At 36.8% G+C, this 26686-nt stretch overlaps 1 protein-coding gene across 9 annotated transcripts in view; it reads left to right on the plus strand.

Annotated features, from left to right (window-relative positions):
• Positions 1 to 26686, plus strand: part of RPS6KC1 (ribosomal protein S6 kinase C1) — a 215744-nt gene that overhangs the window by 73839 nt on the left and 115219 nt on the right. For 7 of the 9 annotated variants that reach the window (XR_003794328.1, XR_003794329.1, XM_029227679.1 and 4 more), the window contains one exon: positions 11063 to 11425. The exons of the other annotated variants lie outside the window; for them this stretch is intronic. Coding sequence is in view for 5 of the 7 variants with exons in the window: in XM_029227679.1 (XP_029083512.1) it covers positions 11063 to 11425 (363 nt within the window). In the remaining 2 variants the exon portion in view is untranslated. The remainder of the gene's footprint in view (positions 1 to 11062; positions 11426 to 26686) is intronic. 9 annotated transcript variants of the gene reach the window in all.

The following is a 26686-nucleotide window of genomic DNA, read 5'->3' on the forward strand; positions in this document are numbered from 1 at the left end:
CAGGGAAGCCCTCTCTTTGTTTCTTGATGCAGAAATTGAAGGGTATTTGATTTGGGGATGGTTATATTCTTTGATATCTTTGATAAGTCTTTATTACCTAGGTAGGAGTCAACCATGGTGAGAGAAGGGTGTCCCAGAAGCCTATTTGAGTATAAGGTAATCAGGGATGGGAGTGGTGCAGAGGTCTTTTGCGTTAGTTTAGGAGAGAAGGGGAGGAGCATTATTATTAGGATAACTTTCCTCGGGACGGTGTTGTAAAATGTGGAAGCTGTTCGGAATAAAAAGGTATTGATATTAAAGGAGATATAACCTAAGGTAGATTATAGCTCTAACTTTATAAGCTAGGGTGAGCTTATAATTTATTGTCCAAACTGAGACACTTCTGAGAATTAAAGAAGATGCTACTGTACTTATTGTACAACAAGACAGCAAGCATAAACCAACAAGCTGGGCAAACAGGGTGAATGGGCTACCCTACCTACAGCAGAGGTAGAGTATATTTGTTTCAGGGTTTATCTTTGACATTTCAAAAAGCTGAGTTTTCCTTGGAAGCAGTTATCATTTAGGAATATGCTTTTATGAGGGAAATTGGGGGCAACATTTCTGTTAAAAACACAGAAAAAGACTTAATGGTACCTAAAAGTAATACTGAAATTTTATCCTTTCAGTGCATAGTTTAGTTTTCTAACTATATTACCATCTCTGAAACACACTGTGATCCTTGAAGAATGAAAAACATGGAACTGGAAATGCTGTTAATGTTTATGTTTTTTACCCCCTCCCTTTAAAAGCCTCTATTCTATGCCTTGCTAATTAATCCTGCTGAAAGATACCTGTTGACAAATACAGCTCGGAGTGTCAGACAACTTGCAAATTCATTGTTATTTGAGAGGAAAAATGACTTTTAAATATCATGAGATTGTCTGGCATACTAGCCAAGTGGAAGATTTACTTTCATACCAAAAGGTCTGCAAACCACAGAGACAAACAAGGGAGAGGGCTTCTAGTAGGAAAAGAGAGGGGAAACCTGGCAGCCAGCCAAGCCCCACAGGTATGCAGTGAAATGGAAGGTTGTAGAGGGATTGTGGTGGCAAATGCTTGAGATTTGAATTCAGAGCCAAAATGTGAGGAGGTGATTTACTCCGTAACAGCTCCTCTGAGTGTAGTATTTTAAATGGTGTTTTGAAGGTGGATTCATTTTTCATACTTGTGATTTAGTTTGCCACTGGAATGGTCCAGAAGGGCAAATCTTAATATATAGTCTGCTGTGCCAAGGTCCTTCAGTTAGAGTGACAGAGAACATATGTAGAGGCTAAGTGATCATCATTTTTATTAGTACCATAAAATGCAATCAACAGGTCTTACTTAATTTACCTTGAAAGAAAGTTTTCTAAGGAAAACGTAAAGAATTGGGTTAGTGGATTTAAAAAAAATTTCATTATTTTATAGTATAGTATGATAGAGGAAACCTCTTTAAGGTTTCATAAAACCAATAATTTGGTGATTAACTGCTAAATATATTTTATCTAATATGAAATTGAAAATTATAAAATTATTCAGTAGGTTTTTAGATAAAACGTTAATGTTGTTTTATGTTTTTAAAATGAAATGCTGGTTGCTCTTTATCTCCTTTGTTCAGTGAAATTAAACTATATTTTCTCAAAGATGAAAGAAGATTTAATTGATTGTTAACATCTTATTTCCTTTATAAAATTCCATCTTTCTGTTGACTTAAACTTAGCTATAAAGTTACTGTGACATTAGTGGAAACCTGGCCAAAATGGTGCCTGGGAATTGAGCTTCTTGATATGTTTCTCTCATCTGTTGGCCTGTTGGAAGGATGTAGGTTGCTTTACTGCCATGTTGGCCTTGGTATTGGAGCCTTTGATGTCGGTATAAGCTCATCTGGTAGACTGTGTCATTTCCTCTTCCTAGTACATTACTTGACTTCTTTTGCAATTTTGGGAGGGACATTTTCCAGGTGTATGCAGCGAATAAGAGAAAATAATTAGGTGATCATAACCACAAATACAAATGGAGAGATCCGCTTTTTATATGTAGCATATCTTTAAGAATAAATATTCTTAAATGTCTCCTGGAGTAGTCAAATTTACCTTTTTTTTTTTCTTTTTGCCTGTAAGTTGTGGAGTAAGAGCTCCCTAAGTGCTCATTGTAACAATTGTAGACACAAGAAAGGATCTGTTAAGCGGTCTTGAATTAACTATTTTTAGAGTAAATGAGATGTATATTTTGAGAATAGCATCTATTGCTAGTCTATGTAAGGGACCTCTTAAAATCACTTTCAGTTCAAGATTTGTGTATTTGTTTGGTGGCAGGGTAATAATTCTTTCTATTATGTAGGTAAGCACAAAGATGACAAAATATAGAAAGCCTAATTAAAAGTAATTTAAATTTAAAGTAGAATTTAGTGCAAATGTCCGCTAGGTGGCACCATGAGAACTGTAAATCTTGTTACTGGGCTAATTCTAGGCCCTTCTGTATTACTTTCGAGTGTGCTTATTCAGTTTGAAGTTCCTTTTTCTCTTAAGTGCTTATCTACTTAACTCTTATTCACTGTCCATTATTAGTTGAATTTCCTTTGGTGGAGAAGTTTAAAATAAGTAGGAAAAAAAAGAATAAGTTATTATTCTCAAGATAAGCACAAATGAGAATGTGTCATTGTGGTTATGTGTGCATATAAAACAAATGACACAAATTATAAGTATTGACCCTTAACAACTCTAGGGCTATTGAGGATAACGTTGGATATTAAGAGTTTAGCAGTCGGGTGGGGCAAATAAAAAATTCATGATATTAATATGTTGTGGGAATAGGTTTTAGAATAGAAGGAACATTGGGAATGATATAGGTAAATCTCTTATCTTACAATTAAATATTGGAATTTCAGAGAAATTAAGCCAGATGCCTAGCAGTCACGGCACTCCAGATATTTAATAGCAATCACAGAACTCTATTTTGAAATGAGATTTAATTTTATGTAGGGGAAGGCAGTGAGAACACATATTTGATATAGAAAGCTCAGTGTGAGTTACTTATGTGCTGGTAACAGGTTTGATTTGCAGAGTAGATTATGGAGAGTAGCAGCAAAAAAAGTTCATTAGGTAGAAGTGGAAGGGAACTCATAGATCTTTGTTGTTCATGGTAAGGTAACAGTAGGGTCACAACAGTAAAGTTGCAATTAGGGTTGTAATTGTGATTGATTTATTGTTTTATGAGTTTACTCTTTTTTTCAAACAAATATGCAGTAGATATTCTGATGTTCTTTTTATAAAATTTCAACGGTGAAGCAAAGACATGTATCGAGGACATTATAAAAATGTGAAACGTCAAAGGGATGGTTCTTTTTAGTAACAATAGCTATTATTGAATGATGAGTTGGTAATCAAGTACAGACTTTTTTTTTGTGGGTGTTTTTATTTTTTAAATATTTATTTATTTATTTATTTTTACATCTTTATTGGAGTATAATTGCTTTACAATGGTGTGGTAGTTTCTGCTGTATAACAAAGTGAATCAGCTATACATATACATATATCCCCATATCTCCTCCCTCTTGCGTCTCCCTCCCACCCTCCCTATCCCACCCCTCTAGGTGGTCACAAAGCACTGAGCTGATCTCCCTGTGCTATGCAGCTGCTTCCCACTAGCTATCTGTTTTACATTTGGTAGTATATATAAGTCCATGCCACTCTTACTTCGTCCCAGCTTACCCTTCCCCCTCCCGGTGTACTCAAGATCATTCTCTATGTCTGCATCTTTATTCAGGTACAGGAATCTTGACTAACATCAACTTTTAGGTTTAGGTATTCACTTAAAATCATATTTATAAGGGCTCGTTTCTTAATGGAGATTGATATGTATGTCTTCTACCTCAGGGTGACCTTTGTTCTGCTCGCTAGAAATCTTGCTTTGTGTGTGAAGCTTGAGTCATTGCTACTAGGAAAAGTAGAAATTCCCTTTCATTGACTATGGCAATATTTGAACCTCAGGGCTCAGTGAAAGCTATCAGCTAATAATAATGAGGCCATGTATTTTATATATAGTTGGCCATGAGAGACCACCTGTTGTTCTAAAGGAAACTGATCTCTTTTTTGCAGATGGTCTTCAAATACAGATTTCTGATAGCTTATAGTATAAAGATTTATTCTATGGCAACTCAACCTTTTCCCCTGGTGCCTGTCTTTCAGAGACGGTATCCTAGACAGATTACACTACACTGCCCTACTCTGAGCGGTTCAAAGCACAGAAGGTGAGGGTAGGTAGGTGAACTGTTGCAGCTGCTTTTTAACCAGTCGCCTGGGGCCCTCTAATAGCCCTGAGACTTGAATCTCTGTGATATGAACCTGGAGGCAGAACGCTTTCATAGTACCTTTGACTCCCCTCCACCCCCCACCCTTTCCAAAAAAGGCTTAGGTTTTTGACTTGATGGTGTTGGTAAAGGATGCACCTTTTACTCTCATGATGGCCCAGAGGGCCCCTTTAAACATGGATTGACTTCAAGTTGGTTTAACTTTTGACAAATAGTCTCTGTATTGTCAGTTGTTGCCCTGCCTTATCCACAGTGTTCTTCCTACTCACCTTAACTGAGAACCTCTTTCTTGCTTGCAGCTCTCTTTATCTTACTTGTTAACTTTCTGGGTTTCAGGGAGCTAGTGTCCATTTCATGTGATATTTATATGTGTAGCTTTGTAAAAAAACAGATTAAATGACAGGACTGTGATGTCAAGGAGTTGAGCAAGCACTGTATTAAGTAGATTTATTAAGGATATAAGATGAATAAACTAGGTACTGAGTATTTGCATACCTCTATCTATATTTTCATATTCATTGCTGAGGTGGTAGATGGGGAGTGTTCATCTTGAGCTGGTTGGGGAATTCCCTTCATTGAGAAGAAGGGAAGGTAGAAATTGCTTCAATATGGAAGAGAAACATATCAGATAATACTAGATTAGCTGCAGTGTATGGTTGAGGAAATATGATAGGGTTAGGTTTTTCAGGTATATTAGGGTGCGTCTTAAGAGGAGAACTAAAGGAAGAAAATAAGCAAGGAAGAAGTGTCAGGGGTTAGTCTGCTTTATACAGATCTGTCTTTATAATCATGTCTGTCTTCTCTCTTAAGTTAGATGTTTCTTGGCACTGGCTGCTGGCCATGATTCATACATTTTATAAATTATGTCTGTATAACATATCTTTATTTACAAACAAATTCCCAGTTTTAGCTCTTGCTATATCTTCTTTGATATACTTCACATACAGAGCCTTAAGGACTTGTCATACACATACAGCAAATATGATAAGAGTCACCTGTAGTCCCAGCATACAGAGAAAAGTACTGTTAATGTTTAGTGTACCTTCCTAGACTTTTTTTCTGTGTTTGTGGTTTTAAACTAGAATTATAGTATATATATACTGCTTTGCAGTTTGTTGTTTTTGATTAATAGAGCATGAATACTTTAGCATTAAATATTCTTCTATAACATAATTTTTAATAACTGTAATATTTTATCATAAGGATGTGCCATAATCTCCTATCATTAGGAATTTGTTATTTCCAATTGCACTAGTTTTTGTGATGTATATTCTTATGTATGGATCTTTTTTTCACATCTCTGTTTATTTCTGGTATAAATTGTTGAATTTCTGAGCCAAAGATACCAGCATGTTTTGCATCTGGTATGCATTGCCAAATTGTCCTCCAAAAAGGTTAAACCAGAACAAGTCTTTTTGTTTCCTTTTGCTTCTCCTGTTTAGGCTAAAAAATTTCCTCTACCTAACCTGTTAGTTTTTATGTTTGCTTATTTTGAAACATTCCTCCTTTATAGCTGGATGGCCCTAGAGTCTGTCATACAGAGTGAAGTAAGTCAGAAAGAGAAAAACAAATACCATATGCTAACGCACATATATGGAATCTAAAAAAAAAAATATGGTACTGATGAACCTAGTGGCAGGGCAGGAATAAAGATGTAGACATAGAGAATGGACTTGAGGACACGGGGTCTGGAGGGGGAAGCTGGGGCGAAGTGAGAGTAGCAGTGACATATATACACTACCAAATGTAAAATAGATAGCTAGTGGGAAGCTGCTGCATAGCACAGGGAGATCAACTTGGTGCTTTGTGACCACTTAGAGGGGTGAGATAGGGAGGGTGGGAGGGAGGCTCAAGAGGGAGGGTGTATGGGGATATATGTATGCATATGGCTGATTCACTTTGTTGTACAACAGAAACTAACACAGCATTGTGAAGCAATTATACTCCAATAAAGATCTATTAAAAAAAAAGAAACACTCATTTAGAATTAGGTAGAATTTGAAAAGGAAACAATTTGTATAGAATATTTATTTATTACTCTATTTTACTATCTGACTTTCTCCCTAGGTGTTTTGATGGTCTTACTTTTCTGATCTAATTTCATTTAATCATAATTTCCTTTGCTAATAAAATAAGGTTGGAAAAGTAAGAGGAAATATGACTATGTGACTAGATGTTTATGGTCAAAAGCCAAGAAACTGAATACACATAACTTTACCCTCTTACCCTTTGGTATTATTTTTCTTGTTAGAAAGGAAAATCAGGCAAAGCATGAAACAGTACAATGTGATAGATGATGTGGAGGTTATAGTGACAAGACATCAGAGAGCAGACAAAAGATCTATAACATTTCCTTTGTTTTGTGATTAGCTGTATAAACATTTTTTTTCTTTGTTTATTAATTTCAATGGACCAGGTTATATAATGATAACTATTTAAGGAAATAAATTTGTATGGAATATATAAAATATTTAAAAATTATTTTAAAAAATCTCTTGTAAAGTTTATATATTGCTCAGAGCAGTGGATAAATAATTTTGTAGATTGCTATAAAGAGATTTTGATTTTAAGTGCTGTCTATACAGTTGAAATGTCAGAGAATTGAAAAGATTTCCACTAGGTCCAGTGAATTTCATCTGATATTGTGGGTTTAATGAGATCTGTTGCTTTTAGGGAACAAAATTAGTACTTTATGAGCGTTCTAAGGATTTTAAAAAACCCCAGAATCCCTGAAAACAGGATATATTGACAGAGTGCCAAAGTAGTGTCTAAAGCTGATTTGAAATTTCAGCTTAGCTGCCAGTAAATGTTTTTACCCTAACTTAACTTTATTCCGTATGAAGTAAGCAATTTGAGTCTGTAATAGGGGTTGACAAACTGTGGCCCATGGGCCAAGTCTGGCCTACCACATGTTTTTATATGACCTACAAGCTAAAAATGGTTTTTACATTTTTAAATGGTTGACAGAATTCAAAAGAATATTATTTTGTGGCATGTGAAAATTATATGGAATTCAAATTTCAACATCCATATAAGAAGTTTTATTGGAACACAGGCACACTTTTCACATAGGCATTGTCTGTGGCTGCTTTTATGCTACAACAGCAGTGTTGATTAGTTGTGACTGAGGTCATAAAGCCTAAAATAGTCACCCTGTGACCCTCAGAAAAGAAGTTTGCTGATCCCTGATCTAGAATTGTACACTCAAATCCACCTTTAATTTTGACTTAGTATATGATCCTGGGGAGATCATTTTCTTCTTAATATATTTTCCTTTATGAGAAACTTGGCAGTCAGTATTCAATGGAGATGCAGATCTCATAGTTGTTGCCAGACCTAAGTTTTGCCTAACCCTATTGTCAATCTTATTTAATGATATAAATCAGTGGCTCTCAAAGTATGGTCTTCAGACCGCTGGGTATTCCTGAGATGTTTTTCAGGGGATGCCCAAGGCAGAGACTATTTTCATAATAATCTAGGAAATTATTTGCTGTTTCCACTCTGCTGACATTTGATGATCCAAAAGCAATGGTGGATAAAACTGATGTACTTGAGCAGGAATCAAGACAGTGATACGAGACTGTAACAGTAATTGTTGCACATACGTGCAGTAATACCAGTGGTAGTTTCACCTAGGAATAAAGCCTTGATAAAGCAGTAAAAACTGTTAATTTTATTAAATCTCAACCCTTGGGTACATGTCTTCTTGGTATTCTGTGTGATGACATGGAAGTATACATAAAACACTTTGTGTGCTGAACTACCATGGTTGCCTTGAGAGAAAGCACTTGTGCAATTATTTGAGCCATAAACTAGCTACTTTTTCCCTGGGACCCCATTTTTGTTTGAAAGGATGATTGACATACAAACTATCATTATTCAGACTTGGGTATTTAGCAAATGTTTTTTTTTTGAAAATGAATGAAGTGAGCTGACACTTCAAGGAAAACAGCTAACAGTATTTGTTGCCAAATACTGATAAAATTCGTTTTCAGTCCCAAATTAGAATTTTGGAGAACCTGTATCAGCCACTTCGAGCAAAACAGCTAACAGTATTTGTTGCCAAATACTGATAAAATTCTAGTTTTCAGTCCCAAATTAGAATTTTGGAGAACCTGTATCAGCCACTTTGAGCCTGACAGTTTCCAATACTTAAAGAATTTTCTGATGATGTTGGTGGTGGTAAGTAGCAAATATGATTTTCTTGGAGATATTGTAATAATGAAATTTGTCACCATTTGGAGGATCTGTGTAACTCAGGGAACTAATATTTTCAAAATGACCAGGGTTTGATGTTACAAACTCATGCATGATAAAAGATCCATTCAGTGTGTAAGACAGACCCATGGATTTGAATGTAACAGAAACAAATTACATTGATAGAAATTTATATTCCACATGTAGACTAACCTTTAAGAAACTACTGTTTGTTAAGTTTTCTGGTAGTATCAAAAAAACAATAGCCACAGTTATTTGAAAAGGCTATTAAAATATTCACCCCATTTTCAGTTACTTGCCCATGTGACATTTTCTTCAAATTTTCCAACCAGAAAAACATCTGACAACAGACTGAGTGCAGAATTAGTCATGAGACTCCAGCCATCTTCTGTTAACAAGATTTGCAAAAATGTAACACAATGGCACTTCTTAGTTATTTTTATAAAAATTATGTTGGGACTTCCCTGGTGGCATAGTGGTTAAGAATCCACCTGCCAGTGCAGGGGACACGAGTTCGAGCCCTGGTCCGGGAAGATCCCACATGATACAGAGCAGCTAAGCCCGTGTGCTGCAACTGCTGAGCCTGTGCTCTAGAGCCCGCGAGTCACAACTACTGAGCCTGCGTGCCACAACTACTGAAGCCTGCACGCCTAGAGCCCATGCTCCGCAACAAGAGAAGGCACCTCAATGAGAAGCCCGCGCACCGCAACGAAGAGTAGCCCCTGCTTGGCGTAACTAGAGAAAGCTAGTGTGCAGCAACGAAGACCCAACACAGCCAAAAATAAATTAAAAAAAGCAAACAAACTTGAAATGATAAAAAGGTCCTGTAACACGAGAATGAATGAACAAAAAAAAAAAAAGGAAAAAACAGTATGTTAACATGTAATGGGCTTTAGTGTTTAAAAAAAATTCAGTCTGTTTTTAAAATATCAAGATTGGTAAATATTTACATATACAATCCATATAAATAAAAGCTCTTTGAGGTCCTTAATCATTTTTAAGAATGTAAAGGGAGGTCCTAAGACCAGAAAGTTTAATAACTGTTGTTGTATTTCAAGCTCACTTACCATGAAGTCAGTTATATGAAATGGAAGAAGTAATTTTCATTGCTTAAATGTTTCAGTAGCACCCATTATTCATTTTATGTCAGAAAACTAAGATGCAAATACAGACCAAAGATTCCTCCAAAAGCTTGTGGAGGAGGCTGAAATGTAAATTTCAAAATACTTCAGTTAAAAAAAACCATAAGTGGCATACATTTTCCAGATATGGATGGTTACTTAAAAGCACACCTCTGGGGCTTCCCTGGTGGCGCAGTGGTTGAGAGTCCGCCTGCTGATGCAGGGGACACGGGTTCGTGCCCCGGTCCAGGAAGATCCCACATTCCCACATGCTGCGGAGCAGCTGGGCCCGTGAGCCATGGCCGCTGAGCCTGCGCATCCGGAGCCTGCGCTCCGCAACGGGAGAGGCCACAGCAGGGAGAGGCCCGTGTACTGCAAAAAAAAAAAAAAAAAAAGCACACCTCTGAGGATACATTATATTATCGTAAAATAATTATTATGTAATTGCTATAATAGTTATAATTTAACGATAGCCTGTTATATCCATTAACTCTTTTTCTCATTTAAAGCCCTGCATGATAAGTTATATTATTAAGTAACTTGCTGTTGGTCACACAGTAAGTTTTAAAGAGTGGGGATCCAGGCGCTTCTTTTTTGTCTTACTCTGAAGCTCTTACTCTTCCTTTTATCATAATGCTGTTGTTCACAGCAGCTGTGTATACAAGCATCAGCCTTCTGTAAATAGTTTACGAGATCTTGTGGTAAGGGCTGTTTTTGACAACAAGGCTAGATAAAGACTTGTCTCAGTTTTAGTTTGATGATTAAGGCAAGGAGACTGTCTTCTACAGCTGTAGGGAGAGAGTGCAAAAATGAACTAAGAAAGAGAAAAACAAATATCGTATAGTAACACATATATTTGGAATCTAAAACAAAAAATGGTTCTGATGAACCTAGGGGCAGGACAGGAATAAAGATGTGGATGTAGAGAATGGACTTGAGGACACGGGGAAGGAGAAGGGTAAGATGGGACGAAGTGAGAGAGTTGCATTGACTGTACTACCAAATGTAAAATAGAGAGCTAGTGGGAAGCAGCCACATAGCACAGGGAGATCAGCTCGGTTCTTTGTGACCACCTAGATGGGTGGGATAGGGAAGGTGGGAGGAAGACACAAGAGGGAGGGGGTATGGGGATATATGTATATGTATAGCTGATTCACTTTGTTATACAGCAGAAACTAACACAACATTATAAAGCAATTATATTCCAATAAAGATATTAAAAAAAATGAATGAACTAAGCTGAAACAAATTGCTGGACACTGACTTCCATCAGTAAATTACGCCCTTCCTGATTGACATAGGTAGTATGAAAAAATGAATAGTCAGTATGATTTGTATTCTTTTGGCTGATTCTCAGTTTAATATCTGTTTACTATTGTGATCATATTTCTAGGCTTCTCCAGTGACAGTGATCTAATATCTCTTACTGTTGATGTGGATTCTCTTGCTGAGTTGGATGATGGAATGGCTTCCAATCAAAATTCTCCCATTAGAACTTTTGGTCTCAGTCTTTCTTCGGATTCTTCAGCACTAGGGGCTGTTGCTTCTGACAGTGAACAGAGTAAAACAGAAGAAGAACGGGAAAGTCGTGGCCTCTTTCCTGGCAGTTTAAAATCCAAGCTTGGCAAGAGAGATTATTTGGAGAAAGCAGGAGAATTAATAAAGCTGGCTTTAAAAAAGGAAGAAGAAGATGACTATGAAGCTGCTTCTGATTTTTATAGGAAGGGAGTTGATTTACTCCTAGAAGGTGTTCAAGGTACAGTTTTATCTGTATTAATGTATTTTGGCATGTTCTTGTGTTGGTATCTGGGGAAGAAAAAGTATGTGATGTATAACTGTTGCTTGTGTATAATCCTATGTAACAACAAGACTGAAAAGGAGAAATTACTGGAGATTAAATGATTTAAATATGGACATATACTTTTAGTTACATGAAATGCAGGACAGTATCAGAGATACTTAAGTTCTGCTTTGATCAATTATTCAACAAAAACAATTTTAAAAAAATGAAGGCTCTAAGTCTTTTGTATGAATAATAATGGTTTTTTCTGACATGGTCACCAACCTTCACCTATCTCAGGAGTATTCATAGAGATTCTTTAGTACATCGACTCTCGGCCCGAAGAGACAAGATGAAATGAGCTTTTAAACTGAGAGTGTAAAGGGTTCTTGGATTTGCCTACTATTCTGTTTTTGTTAGTTGTGATAAATTCTCAGCTAATTAATGTGGGTGATATGGGACATGTAGAGCTGAATGTCTGTAAGTAGAACTTAGCGTTTTATTTACTTATTTTTTAAGCGTCAGTTTTTATCATTTGCCTTTTCTTTATGGAAGCAGATTGAAGCATACTTCAATTCGTTACCTGACTTTCTGGACACAGTAATCAGAGGTTGATAGGACCTTCTTCCAGTGGTTTTCTGTCCAGAAAATCATCATCGTCATTGTTGTTTTGTGGTCTTTGACTTGTTAGTACCATTTAGATTACCACAGTCTCCTGGATTACTAATACTTTTTTACTACAGTACTCCCACCCTCACTATGCCTGGTGTCCTATAGTCTAGAAGACTTCTGTTTACTCTTCCTAGAGTATAAACTTTCCGTCTTCTAATGTAGTAAAAAGATGAATGCTTGGCTGTAAAGAGTGGAAGAGGGAGTGTGTGTAGTAGTGTCCTAATTACTTCTTAACCAGGAATTTTGATGAATTCTCTTGTTTTTAGCCTTCACACTCAACTTCCACAGCTACCTAAAACCACTAGTTCCTGAAATTTTGGACAGATTTAAAGTGTTGTATAAATCAAGCAGCTTCCTTGAGTTGCCCAAGTCAATAACCACTCATCCATCTACTTTTTACCTTCTAAAATTTTGTTGCTGCTATTTTCTCTCTCAGTCTCTTTGTTCTTACAGGGTTTTGCCTTAAAAATATATATTTTTTTACTGCCACATTAGTGCAACTTCAGGAGGGAGCATCTCTTGTGGTTTGATTGATATATCATTTTGATATAAATTTTTGTTTTTCAAATAGTTTCATAGTCTTTTGCATTTTTTTTGTCTGCTAGTGGAGCATTTTGGTCTTAATGATCTACTCATTTTTCTTCTTTGTCTTAAATTTCATTTGGGGTTGGGAGTTTAAAATGGGGATGTGTTCCAAACAGTTGGCTCTAATATCTTGCCCTTTTCTTTCTATATAATTTTGTGCTAAAACACAAAATTGATATAAAACACATCAGTGTGATACTTTTCTGTCTAAAAGTTAGTTGCATTTAACCTTAGAACACTTCATAATGTTACCACTTGGTGGCACCAGAAAAATAAAATTCTTTGCTTCAAAATGAGAATTAGGGATGCATGTCAGCAAATATCAAAAAAAGTACATAATTTAGTTAGTTACTTTGTGATTATGGTGCTGAATTATTTCTCCACTGGAACTTGATACCAAACCTACTAAACCTCTAGCTTAAGGAGTGTTACTATTTAAACATATTTGTCCTATTTAACTTACGCTTGTCTCTCTGAAACCACAATCTCCAGTTCTGCCTGGATTAGTTTTTGTGGTTAATATGCCATCAAATCTAAAAACTTACAATCAACTAATTGCTTGTAACCTTCTATTGTTTATTCATAATGTGATCAATTTTATTCATACAAACTGTGGGAACCACAATCACAGAATTCTAATTTTAACCAAAATGTAAAATAGCTTCTGTTTGAAGCCCATGGTTATGCATTTAACTACTTGTTAAATGTAATGTCAGGGCAGTGCTTCTAGTCTGTGGATTCTGTTTAAAAGTATATCAGTTACAACACATGGACATTATTTTTAAAAAATGTTTTCTCCAGTTCTACTGAGATATAATTGACATATGACCTTGTATTAAAGGTGTACAACATAATGATTTGATATATGTAAATATTGTGAAGTGATTACTGCAGTAAGTTTAGTTAACATACATTACCTCACATAGTTGTAAATTTTTTTTTTCTGGTGATGAGAACTTTTAAGATCTATTCCGTTAGCAACTTTCAAATACATGATACAGTTGTTAACTATAGTCACCATGTTGTATGTCACATCCCCTGGATTTATTAATCTTATAAATGGAAGTTTGTATTTTTTGATCACCTTCACCCCTTGCCTCTGGCAACCACCAGTCTGTTCTCTGTTTCTATGAGTTTGGTTCTTTTTAGATTCCACATATAATTGAGATCATATGGTATTTGTCTTTCTTTGACTCACTTCACTTAGCATAGTACCCTGAAAATTTTCTCTCTTTTTTATGGTTGAATAATATTCCATTGTATATATACACCACGTTTTCTTTATCTGTCCATCTGTTGATGGACACTTAGGTTGATTCATGTCTTGGCTATTGTAAATAATGCTGCAACGAACATGGAGGTGCAAATGTATCTTTGAGGTAGTGATTTTGTTTCCTTCGGATGTATACCTGGAAGTGGAATTGCTCAATCATGAGGTAGTTCTATTTTTAATTTTTTTGAGGAACCTCCATATTGTTTTCCATAGTGGCTACAACAATCTACATTCCCACCAACAGTGCACAAGAGTTCACTTTTCTCCATATCCTTGATAACATTTATTTGTTGTCCTTTTGATGGTAACCATTCTGACAGGTGTGAGGTGATATCTCATTGTGATTTTGATTTGGGTTTCCCTTATGATGAGTTATGTTAAGTACCTTTTCATATACCTTTTAAGCATTTGTATGTCTTCTTTGGGAAAATGTTCACTTCCTCTGACCATTTTTTAATCTGATTAATTTTTTTTCCTCTATTGAGTTGTGAGAATTTTGTGTGTATTTTGGATATTAACTTCTTATCAGATATATAATTTGCAAATATTTCTCCCATTTGGTAGGCTGCCTTTTCATTTTGTTGATGGTTTTCTTTGCTGTGGAGAAGAAGCTTTTTAGTTTGATGTAGTCCCACTTGTTTATTTTTGCTTTTGTTGCCTTTGCTTTTGGTTTCAAATCCAAAAAATTATTGCCAAGACTGATGTCAAGGAGCTTACCCTCTATGTTTTCTTCTAGGAGTTCTGTGGTCTCAAGTCTTACATTCAGGTCTTTAATACATTTTGAGTTGATTTTTGTGTATGGTGTAAGATACGAGTCCAGTTTTACTCCTTTGCAAGTGGATGCCCAGTTTTCCCAGCACCATTTATTGTGTCTATCCTTCCCCTATTGAATATTCTTGGCTCCTTTGTCAAAAATTAGTTAACTGGGGCTTCCCTGGTGGCGCAGTGGTTGAGAGTCCGCCTGCCGATGCAGGGGACGTGGATTCGTGCCCCGGTCCGGGAGGATCCCACATGCCACGGAGCGGCTGGGCCCGTGAGCCATGGCCACTGGGCCTGTGCGTCCGGAGCCTGTGCTCCACAACGGGAGAGGCCACAGCAGTGAGAGGCCCGCATACCGCAAAAAGGAAAAAAAAATTAGTTAACTGTACATGTATGGGTTTATTTCTGGGCTCTCTATTCTGTTCCATTGATATTTGTGTCTTTTTAATACTAATACCATACTGTTTTTTTCTAACATCTTTATTGGAGTATAATTGCTTTACGATGGTGTGTTAGTTTCTGCTTTATAACAGAGTGAATCAGCTATACATATACATGTATCCCCATATCTCCTCCCTCTTGTGTTTCCCTCCCATCCTCCTTATCCCACCCCTCTAGGTGGTCACAAAGCACCGAGCTGATCTCCCTGTGCTATGTGGCTGCTTCCCACTAGCTATCTATTTTACATTTGGTAGTATATATTAGTCCATGCCACTCTCTTACTTCGTCCCAGCTTACCCTTCCCCCTCCCCGTGTCCTCAAGTCCATTCTCTGCATCTGCGTCATTATTCCTGTCCTGCTCCTAGGTTCTTCAAAACCATTTTTTTTCTTAGATTCTATATATATATGTGTTAGCATATAGTATTTGTTTTTCTCTTTCTGACTTCACTCTGTATGACAGACTCTAGGTCCATCCACCTCACTACAAATAACTCAGTTTTGTTTCTTTTTATGGCTGAATAATATTCCATTGTATATATGTGCCACATCTTCTTTATCCATTCATCTGTTGATGGACACTTAGGTTGCTTCCATGTCCTGGCTGTTGTAAATAGAGCTGCAATGAACATTGTGGTACATGGCTCTTTTTTGAATTATGGTCTTCTCAGGGTATATGCCCAGTAGTGGGATTGCTGGGTCATATGGTAGTTCTATTTTTAGTTTTTTAAGGAACCTCCATACTGTTTTCCATAGTGGCTATATCAATTTACATTCCCACCAACAGTGCAAGAGGGTTCCCTTTTCTCCACACCCTCTCCAGCATTTATTGTTTGTAGATTTTTTGATGATGGCCATTCTGACCAGTGTGAGGTGATACCTCATTGTAGTTTTGATTTGCATTTCTCTAATGATTAGTGATGTTGAGCATCCTTTCGAGTGTTTGTTGGCAGTCTGTACATCTTCTTTGGAGAAATGTCTGTTTAGGTCTTCTGCCCATTTTTGGGTTGGGTTGTTTGTTTTTTTGATATTGAGCTGCATGAGCTACTTGTAAATTTTGGAGATTAATCCTTTGTCAGTTGCTTCATTTGCAAATATTTTCTCCCATTCTGAGGGTTGTCTTTTGGTCTTGTTTATGGTTTCCTTTGCTGTGCAAAAGCTTTGAAGTTTCATTAGGTCCCATTTGTTTATTTTTGTTTTTATTTCCATTTCTCTAGGAGGTGGGTCAGAAAGGATCTTGCTGTGATTTATGTCATAGAGTGTTCTGCCTCTGTTTTCCTCTAAGAGTTTGATAGTGTCTGGCCTTACATTTAGGTCTTTAATCCATTTTGAGTTTATTTTTGTGTATGGTGTTAGGGAGTGTTCTCATTTCATTCTTTTCCATGTAGCTGTCCAGTTTTCCCAGCACCACTTATTGAAGAGGCTGTCTTTTCTCCACTGTATATTCTTCCTTCCTTTATCAAAAATAAGGTGACTGTATGTGCGTGGGTTTATCTCTGGGCTTTCTATCCTGTTCTATTGATCTATATTTCTGTTTTTGTGCCAGTACCATACTGTCTTGATTACTGTAGCATTGTAGTATAGTTTGAAATTAAGATTAATCAAGATTGCTTTGCCTACTCAGAGTCTTTTGAGGTTCCATACAAATTTTAGGATTGTTTTGTCTACTTCTATGAAAAATGCCATTGGAATTTTGATAGGGATTGCTTTCAATCAGTGGATCACTTTGAGTAGTATGGATATTTTAACAGTATTAATTCTCCCAGTCCATGAGCATGGAATATCTTTTGTTTTTCTCTTCAATTTCTTTCATCAGTTATTTGTAGGTTTTAGTGTACTGATCTTTCACCTTCCTGGTTGAATTTATTCCTAGGTATTTTTTTTTTTTTTATATATTTATAAGTGGGATTGTTTTCTTTTTTGTGTGTGTGGTATGCGGGCCTCTCACTGTTATGGCCTCTCCTGTTGCAGAGCACAGGCTCCGGACGCGCAGGCTCAGCGGCCATGGCTCACGGGCCCAGCCACTCTGCGGCATGTGGGATCTTCCTGGACCGGGGCATGAACCCGTGTCCCCTGCATCGGCAGGCGGCCTCTCAACCACTGCGCCACCAGGGAAGCCTGGGATTGTTTTCTTAATTTCTCTTTCTAATAATTTGTTGTGGGACTTCCCTGGTGGTGCAGTGGTTAAGAATCCACAGGTTCGACACAGGTTCGAGCCCCGGTCCGGGAAGATCCCACATGCCGCAGAGCAACTAAGCCCGTGTGCCACAACTACTGAGCCTGCGCTCTGGAGCCTGCAAACCACAACTACTGAAGCCCACGTACTGCAACGAAGAGTAGCCCTCGCTCACTGCAACTAGAGAAAGCTCGCGCGCAACAATGGAGACCCAACTCAGCCAAAAATAAATAATAAATAAAATAAATTTAAAAAATTTTGTTGTTAGTGTGTAGAAACACTGATTTTTGTATATTGATTTTGTATCCTATACTTTTACTGAATTCATTTATTAGTTTAACAGTTTTTGGGGGAGTCTTTGGGATTTTCTATACCTAATATGTCATCTGCAGAAAGGGAGAGTTTTACTTCTTCCTTTTGATTTGGATGCTTTTTTTTTTTTTCTTCCCTTTTTCTTGCGTAATTGCTCTGGCTAGGACTTCCAGTACTATGTTGAACAAAGTGCAAAAGTGGGCATCCTTGTCTTGTTCCTGATCTTAGAGGAGAATGTTTCAGCTTATCACTGTAGAGTGATGTTGAGTATAATGGACTTTATTCTTTAATTTGTGGGGAAATTGGGGGCTCCAGCTTGTGAGCTAACTTGACATTTAGGAGCAGAAGAGATGTTTCCTTGGAGAAACTGTTATTGAGACATCACTCTAACCAGTTATACCTGTGAGTCATTTTGATTTAACTCTTGCTGTGAGAATTGTTACCTGTGGCCTTAGATTGGATTGGCATGCTTTCTAATAAAGTAACTATTTCTGAATATCTGATAATCCAGAGAAATAATCTTTCAGAGCTAAGTAGAAGTGCTTTGTACAGGGGTTCTTAAGAGTTTGCAAATTTTGTTATTCTGCATACTAACTATTCATCCTAACTAAACTATTCATTTAAAGGAATTTATCTAGGTTGTTTGGAGATCTGATAAAGATGGCTTGATGTTTTTCTTACTTAATTCGTGTTTGCACAGCTGAGGTTAGATGCAAAACACAGTAGCAGCAGTTCTGTTTGCCCATCCAGCAGAGAAGAAGCATACCCTGATAGTGGTAACTTTGAATTCTCCTTTTGAATCCGACACTTATTTCCTCAGTCTAGAAATGGCTCTTGAAATTAAGGTGCCCTCTACTCTTCTAAGTCCAGAAGAGATTTTTATGGATTTAAGAGGGAAAATCCAGAAGTCAAGATTGAAGGAATCAACCTGAATCTTTGAAGAGAATGTTTCAGTACATAACCTTTCATTTCTGTCTTATTTATATATTTCTGCAAGTGACTGATATGACTAATCTGTATTCTTAGTGTGGGCTTATTGGAATAATTGTGATAATGTAGAGTGGCAAATGGATGACATAAAGGTATTAACGAAATATTTAAAATAATTTATTATTTAATACATGCCTGTCACTGTACAAGGGTTTTTTCTTAACGTTATTTTTAATCCTCAGAGCAAACCTATAAGCTGAGCTGTGACTGGTCTTGCTGGGCTTTGTCTAAGGACACCAAAACTTAGAGGGTGCAGACATTTAATATAATGATTCTAAAAGGTTGGCACCTAGTTAGCAAGAATAATTATTTAAAACAGGAAGCTACCAGATGGCGAGCATTGTTAGTAACACCCATCTGTGGGCTACATTATGAATTACAGAGTTGATTTGAGAGCTGGTTTTGTTCAGTTTGTTCTAGGTGCCAACATTGCTGGTTTATTGTGTTTGTAAGGTGGATACTGGAATCCCCATTTTACAGGTGGAGAAAACTAAGACTTATATAAAGTAAGCAATTTGCTCAGCAACACAAACCAGTAAAAGTTTCAGCCAGGCTTTAAATCTAGGTCTGAGTTCAAATTTTGCCTTCTTTCCACTCTGCCATGCTACTTCTCACACATAATTAGATTAGCTTTTTAAAATGGAAACACAAGTCTTTTCCAGTTTCAAATATTTTTAAACTTCGCGTATTTATTCCTTTTCCTTCTACCCATTTATTTCTTTGCTCAGTCAACCATCTATCATTCAGTTGACCATTCAACAAGCTTTTACTACTTGTATGTACCAGGTACTGTGATAGTGAATATACAGTGGTTTTTTATAAAAATATAAAATTGAACAATGAGACCTCCTCTCCTCTCTGCCCATCCCTTCTTCTCCCTTCCCTTCCCCTCTCCATCCCTCTCCTCTCCTGTTTCTGTTTAAGTCTCCTGCATACATTATGAATATCACAATGAAAAGAGTTTCTGGATGTTGTTGGTATCTAATTTTTTTGTGAAACTTGTTGATATTTTTGACCTATGAGCCTACTTATGATGTTGCTACTTAGCTGAGAGATGCAAACCATCTTCTGCAATTTTCATCCTGGTAAATGGTATAATAAGCAGTACCAAACCATTTTTTATAGTTTACCCCATACTTGGGTCTATGTGTGCTAGGCTCTCAGGGATGTTCAGACATATTTCAAAAGCTGACCTAGTGTGCTGCGGTACTATTGGTATGTCATTCTGGGTCTCTTGTTGGGTCTTGACTATTTTTCTTTCCCACAGTGAGGAATAGAATTCCTGGAGAAACCATAAACCTACATACACTTCTAGGTTTCCTTTGAGTCTCTTTGATTAGCTCAGAATTGTAGGGTTGGTTCTAGAACATGTCCAGGCTCTATGAATGTGGCTAGTCTCTGTGCAGTCATAATGCCATATACTCAAGTGCTTTAAAAAACAGTTTTGACCATTGATTTATTCCTTTGAATGAGAGTTACTCAAGTATCAGGAAGCTCAAAGGATAAACTTGTTTGCTTTAGAATGGATGGATATAGGAGAAAGGTAGTAAGTCTACATTTGAGGAAGAGAAGCAAGTCACATAATTTCTTATTGCTGAATTTCAGAAATGAAAACATGTAGCTTTAAGAATAAAACTTATTTGACTTGTTTATGGTGTTAACTCTGAAGACATTATGAAAATATTGTCTAGCCCACTTTTTCTTTAAGGGATTGCCCAGTTCAGTACAAAGTATGATATAGTATAAGGCTAACAAAACCAAAAGCTGTATTTTTAATAAGCAATGGTGGTGTGATCATCGAGCCTTCTAATGCATTGGCTCCTAGCTTTTTTGATTTATGTTTATGATCCCCTTTGAGAATTTTGTTCTTCTTTTTCAATGTTGTTTCTACTATTGGGATCTCCTTACAACTCTATATAAATTTGAAAATCACCTTTAAAAATTTGCGGTATAATTGACTTATTTTTAAAATTTATTTAAATTTTTTTAGAAATCAGCTTTTCTATTTCTGCAAAAAAGGCTGTTGGAATTTTAGTAGGCATTGAATTAAATCTGTAAATACATTTGGGGAGTATTGCCATCTTAACAATATTAAGTCTTTCAATCTATGAACATAGATGTCTTATTTTTTACATCTTCTTTAATTTCTTTCAGCAGTGTTTTGTGGTTTTCAGTGTATGAATCTTTCGCCTCCTTGGTTAAATCTGTTCCTAGGTATTTATTCTTTTGAATGGTATCGTAAATGGAATTGTTTCATTAATTTTCTTTGCAGATTGTTTGTTTCTGGTGAATTAAAACACAGTTGATTTCTGTGTGTATATCTTGTATCTGGCAACTTGCCCAATTCATTTATTAGCTCTAGTAGGTTTTTGTGGATTCCTTGGGATTTCTATATATAGGATTATTTTATCTGAATAGATGTAGTTTATTTATTCTTTTTCAATTTGGGTGCCTTTTATTACTTTTTCTTGCCTAATGCTCTGGCTAGAATTTCCAATACAGTGTTCAGTAGCATTGTGAAGGTAAGCATCCTTGTCTTTTTTTTTTTTAATTAATTAATTTTTGGCTGCGTTGGGTCTTCGTTGCTGCCCGTGGGCTTCCTCTATTTGTGGCAAGCAGGGGCTACTCTTCATTGCAGTGCGTGGGCTTCTCATTGCAGTGACTTCTCTCATTGCGGAGCACAGGCTCTAGGCGCATGGGCTTCAGTAGTTGTGGCACGTGGGCTCAGTAGTTGTGGCTTACGGGCTCTAGAGCACAGGCTCAGTAGTTGTGGTGCACAGGCTTAGTTGCTATGTGGCATGTGGGATCTTCCCAGACCATGGCTCGAACCCATGCCCCCTGCATTGGCAGGCGGATTCTTAACCACTGTGCCACCAGGGACTTGCCAGCATCCTTGTCTTGTTCCAGATCTTAGGGGGAAAGCTTTTAGTTTTTTACCATTGAACATGATATTAGTAATTGGTTTTTCATAGGTGTCCTTTATAATGTTGAAGAAGTTCCCTACTATTTCTAGTTTTCTGGATGGTTTTATCAAGAAAGAGAGTTAGATTCTGTTAAGCAGAATTACCACAAATTTACAACACAAATTTATTATCTTATGGTTCTGTAGGTTAGAAATCTGACATGAGTCTTACTGGGCTGAAATCAAAGTGTGGGCAGGACTGTGTTCCCGTCCAGAGACTCTAGGGGAGAATGGGTTTCCTTGCCTTTTCTAGCTTCTAGAGGCCACCTGCATGTCTTCTTCCATCTTGAAAGCCAGCAATCTTGTATCTCTGATCATTTTTCCATAGTTACATCTCACTGTGATCCTTAGCAAGGACACGTCGCGTGATTTTAAGAACCTATGTGATTTGGTTGGGCCCACCCTGATAATCCAGGAAAAATGCCATGTCTCAAGATTCGTAACCTTAATCACATTTGTAAAGTTGTTTTAGCCAAGTAAAGTAATATTTTCACAGGTTCCTTGGTTAGGACACAGACACCTTAGGGGTCCATTAGTCTGCCTACTGCACTTGTGTATTACTTTTAAGTAATATACTTCTATGTATATTATAAGTATACTATTTAATATCCCAGCAATTGAGATTTTTCTGAGTATCTTTTCGTTACCGATTACTAACTTAATTCCATGGTGTCCGGTGGACTTTGTCTGAATGATTTTAACTTTTTGAAATTTGTTGAGGCTTTCTTTATGGCCAAGCCATCCTATTTAATCATTTTTGCACAGGGCCTTGAAATGGGGATTCTTTTTGTAAAAAATTACTCATTTATTTATTTTTAACATTTTTATTGGAGTATAATTGCTTTACAATGGTGTGCTAGTTTCTGCTTTATAACAAAGTGAATCAGTTATACATATACATATGTTCCCATACCTCTTCCCTCTTGCATCTCCTCCCTCCCTCCCACCCTCCCTGTCCCACCCCTCTAGGTGGTCACACACCACCGAGCTGGTCTCCCTGTGCTATGCAGCTGCTTCCCAGTAGCTAGCTGTTTTACATTTGGTAGTGTATGTATGTCCATGCCACTCTCTCACTTTGTCACAGCTTACCGTTCCCCCTCCCCGTATCCTCAAGTCCATTCTCTAGTAGGTCTGTGTCTTTATTCCCGTCTTACCTCTAGATTCTTCATGACCTTTTTTTTTTTTTCTTAGATTCCATATATATGTGTTAGTATACGGTATTTGTTTTTCTCTTTCTGACTTACTTCACTCTGTATGACAGACTCTAGGTCCATCCACCTCACTACAAATAACTCAATTTCGTTTCTTTTTATGGCTAATATTCCATTGTATATATGTGCCACATCTTTTTTATCCATTCATCTGTTGTTGGACACTTAGGTTGCTTCCATGTCCTGGCTATTGTAAATAGAGCTGCAGTGAACATTTTGGTACATGGCTCTTTTTGAATTATGGTTTTCTCACGGTATATGCCCAGTAGTGGGATTGCTGGGTCGTATGGTAGTTCTAGTTTTAGTTTTTAAGGAACCTCCATACTGTTCTCCATAGTGGCTGTATCAATTTACATTCCCACCAACAGTGCAAGAGGGTTCCCTTTTCTCCACACCCTCTCCAGCATTTATTGTTTGTAGATTTTTTGATGATGGCCATTCTGACTGGTGTGAGATGATATTGCATTGTAGTTTTGATTTGCATTTCTCTAATGATTAATGATGTTGAGCATTCTTTCATGTGTTTGTTGGCAGTCTGTATATCTTCTTTGGAGAAATGTCTATTTAGCTCTTCTGCCCATTTTTGGATTGGGTTGTTTGTTTTTTTGTTATTGAGCTGCATGAGCTGCTTGTAAATTTTGGAGATTAATCCTTTGTCAGTTGCTTCATTTGCAAATATTTTCTCCCATTCTGAGGGTTGTCTTTTGGTCTTGTTTATGGTTTCCTTTGCTGTGCAAAAGCTTTGAAGTTTCATTAGGTCCCATTTGTTTATTTTTGTTTTTATTTCCATTTCTCTAGGAGGTGGGTCAAAAAGGATCTTGCTGTGATTTATGTCATAGAGTGTTCTGCCTCTGTTTTCCTCTAAGAGTTTGATAGTGTCTGGCCTTACATTTAGGTCTTTAATCCATTTTGAGTTTATTTTTGTGTATGGTGTAGGGGGGTGTTCTAATTTCATACTTTTCCATGTAGCTGTCCAGTTTTCCCAGCACCACTTATTGAAGAGGCTGTCTTTTCTCCACTGTATATTCTTCCTTCCTTTATCAAAGATAAAGTTACCATATGTGCGTGGGTTTATCTCTGGGCTTTCTATCCTGTTCCATTGATCTATCTTTCTGTTTTTGTGCCAGTACCATACTGTCTTGATTACTGTAGCTTTGTAGTATAGTCTGAAGTCAGGGAGCCTGATTCCTCCAGCTCCGTTTTTCGTTCTCAAGATTGCTTTGGCTCTTCGGGGTCTTTTGTGTTCCCATACAAATTGTGAAATTTTTTGTTCTAGTTCTGTGAAAAATGCCAGTGGTAGTTTGATAGGGATTGCATTGAATCTGTAGATTGATTTGGGTAGTAGAGTCATTTTCACAATGTTGAATCTTCCAAGAACATGGTATATCTCTCCATCTGTTTGTATCATCTTTAATTTTTTCCGTCAGTGTCTTATAATTTTCTGCATACAGGTCTCTTGTCTCCTTAGGTAGGTTTATTCCTAGATAGTTTATTCTTTTTGTTGCAATGGTAAATGGGAGTGTTTTCTTAATTTCACTTTCAGATTTTTCATCATTAGTGTATAGGAATGCCAGAGATTTTCGTGCATTAATTTTGTATCCTGCTACTTTACCAAGTTCATTGATTAGCTCTAGCAGTTTTCTGGTAGCATCTTTAGGATTCTCTATGTATGGTATCATGTCATCTGCAAACAGTGACAGCTTTACTTCTTCTTTTCCGATTTGGATTCCAGACTACTGGCCAATATCACTGATGAACATAGATGCAAAAATCCTCAACAAAATATTAGCAAACAGAATCCAACAGCACATTAAAAGGATCATACACCATGATCAAGTGGGGTTTATTCCAGGAATGCAAGGATTCTTCAGTATACGCAAATCAGTCAATGGGATACACCATATTAACAAATTGAAGGAGAAAAACCATATGATCATCTCAATAGATGCAGAGAAAGCTTTTGAGAAAATTCAACACCCATTTATGGTAAAAACCCTGCAGAAAGTAGGTTAGAGGGAACTTTCCTCAACATAATAAAGGCCATATATGACAAACCCACAGCCAACATCGTCCTCAATGGTGAAAAACTGAAACCGTTTCCACTAAGATCAGGAATAAGACAAGGTTGCCCACTCTCACCACTGTTATTCAACATAGTTTTGGAAGTTTTAGCCACCGCAATCAGAGAAAAAATGGGGATTCTTGATACATTCAAACAGTTATTTGACGGTTTCATGATACTTCCTGTAATACTGCTATTGTATTTATGTTTGTAGAACATTTTCTTACCTTTTAGTATCTCTGCCTTATTTTTGATAATCAGTCATTATGTAATAGTCATAGGTACTTATGATTAAATTGTTTTTGAACTATTGATATATGAGATATCATTAAGTTATTGTCTGATTAATGAAGGCCTACCTGCTTTATTGGCTGTGGGTGAAAAGTTCACAAATAAAGTAAAATCTTGCTATAAAATAGTTATCTTTAATAAACGCAGATCAGTGGTAGCCCCTTCCCCTACAAAGGAAAAATACACTGTAGGACAATAAAGAACAAAAACTTCGAGTACCCAGGTCAAATAAAAGCAGAGATGAGAAACAAAGTACCCCAAATTGGATTTTTTGTTGTAGTTGATTGGTTTGGTACTTGGAGGGGGAACAGTGCCGTGACTAACAGTGATAATAAAAGGCCCATCTTTATCCAAGCAACAAGAAGCAAGAACTGAAGGAATAAAATTGAGAAGAGGCAAAGATGAGTTATTAGAGGGCAGAGAATGGCAAACAATCAATTTTAAAAATGCCATTCCTTTGTACTTTCCTAGTCTTCAAATTACTTTTATTAGTACCTCTTGATGGCTAACCTATCCACTTTTTCTTTCTAGCACCTCTCAGTTGTTTCTATTTCTGTATTTATCTTAGTTTTCATGAGCCATCATTTCAAAAAGTCTTTTGGCAGGTACCTTAATCTCCCTTGCTTTTTGACCTTACATCACTTTTACCTGGCAGATCCCCAGCTATGGATTAAGTTATCCACTTGTTTTGGAGTATCCATGAATTTCCCATATTTCTGGTTTACAGAGGTTGCTAACCAAAATGAATTCATTGTTACTAATCTTAACTGGGCCCTCAATAATGTTACTTATCCTTGATGTTCCTTGGTTAACTCACATGTATACACTCTGCAGTGATTGTATTTCATACAATCTCTGATTTTCCTAAATCTCTTCTACTTTTCCAGTGATACCACACTTTTCTTCATTTTCTCTCTTAGGTTGCCTTTTCTAAGTCTACTTTGCCAGCTCCTTCTTTTCCATTTGACATTTAACTGTTGAAATTTGTTGATTCTTGGTTGTTCACCTTCTTAAGCTCCTTACCCTGCTTTCTTAGATGATTTCAGCATTACATAGTTTTGGAGACTATCTACAATAACACTGTATAATAGAAATATAATGTAAGACACATTAAAATTTTTCCACTAGCCACATTAAAACTAGAACTCCCACTACAGGCCAATATGGGTAACAGGGTAACTATATTTACTCTCATTCATGAAGGAACTAAAAAACCAGACAAAGTATATGTAACAATGGTTTTCAAGACACTGGATATTAAGTAATGAAGGGCAGTGTTTTCTGAGGTACAGGAAATAAATGTGATGAGTCTTATGATTGTCCAGCTTACTGTGTTGAGTTTCCAGGCTCAGGGACAGGGAACAGGGAACAGGGAAGCCAGATGGATCATGGCAAAACCTCTGAGTTGAAGAGATGGAGCTGAGAGTCCACAAAGGCCAAAGCTAGAGTTTGCAGTTAGAGCTTGCAGGACCATTACTTGATGTCTAGTGTTTTATCTAGAGAAGA

The sequence above is a fragment of the Monodon monoceros genome, unplaced genomic scaffold (assembly GCF_005190385.1).
Source record: "Monodon monoceros isolate NGI ecotype Baffin Bay Population unplaced genomic scaffold, NGI_Narwhal_1 Super_Scaffold_18, whole genome shotgun sequence".
In the NCBI taxonomy this organism is placed as follows: domain Eukaryota; kingdom Metazoa; phylum Chordata; class Mammalia; order Artiodactyla; family Monodontidae; genus Monodon; species Monodon monoceros.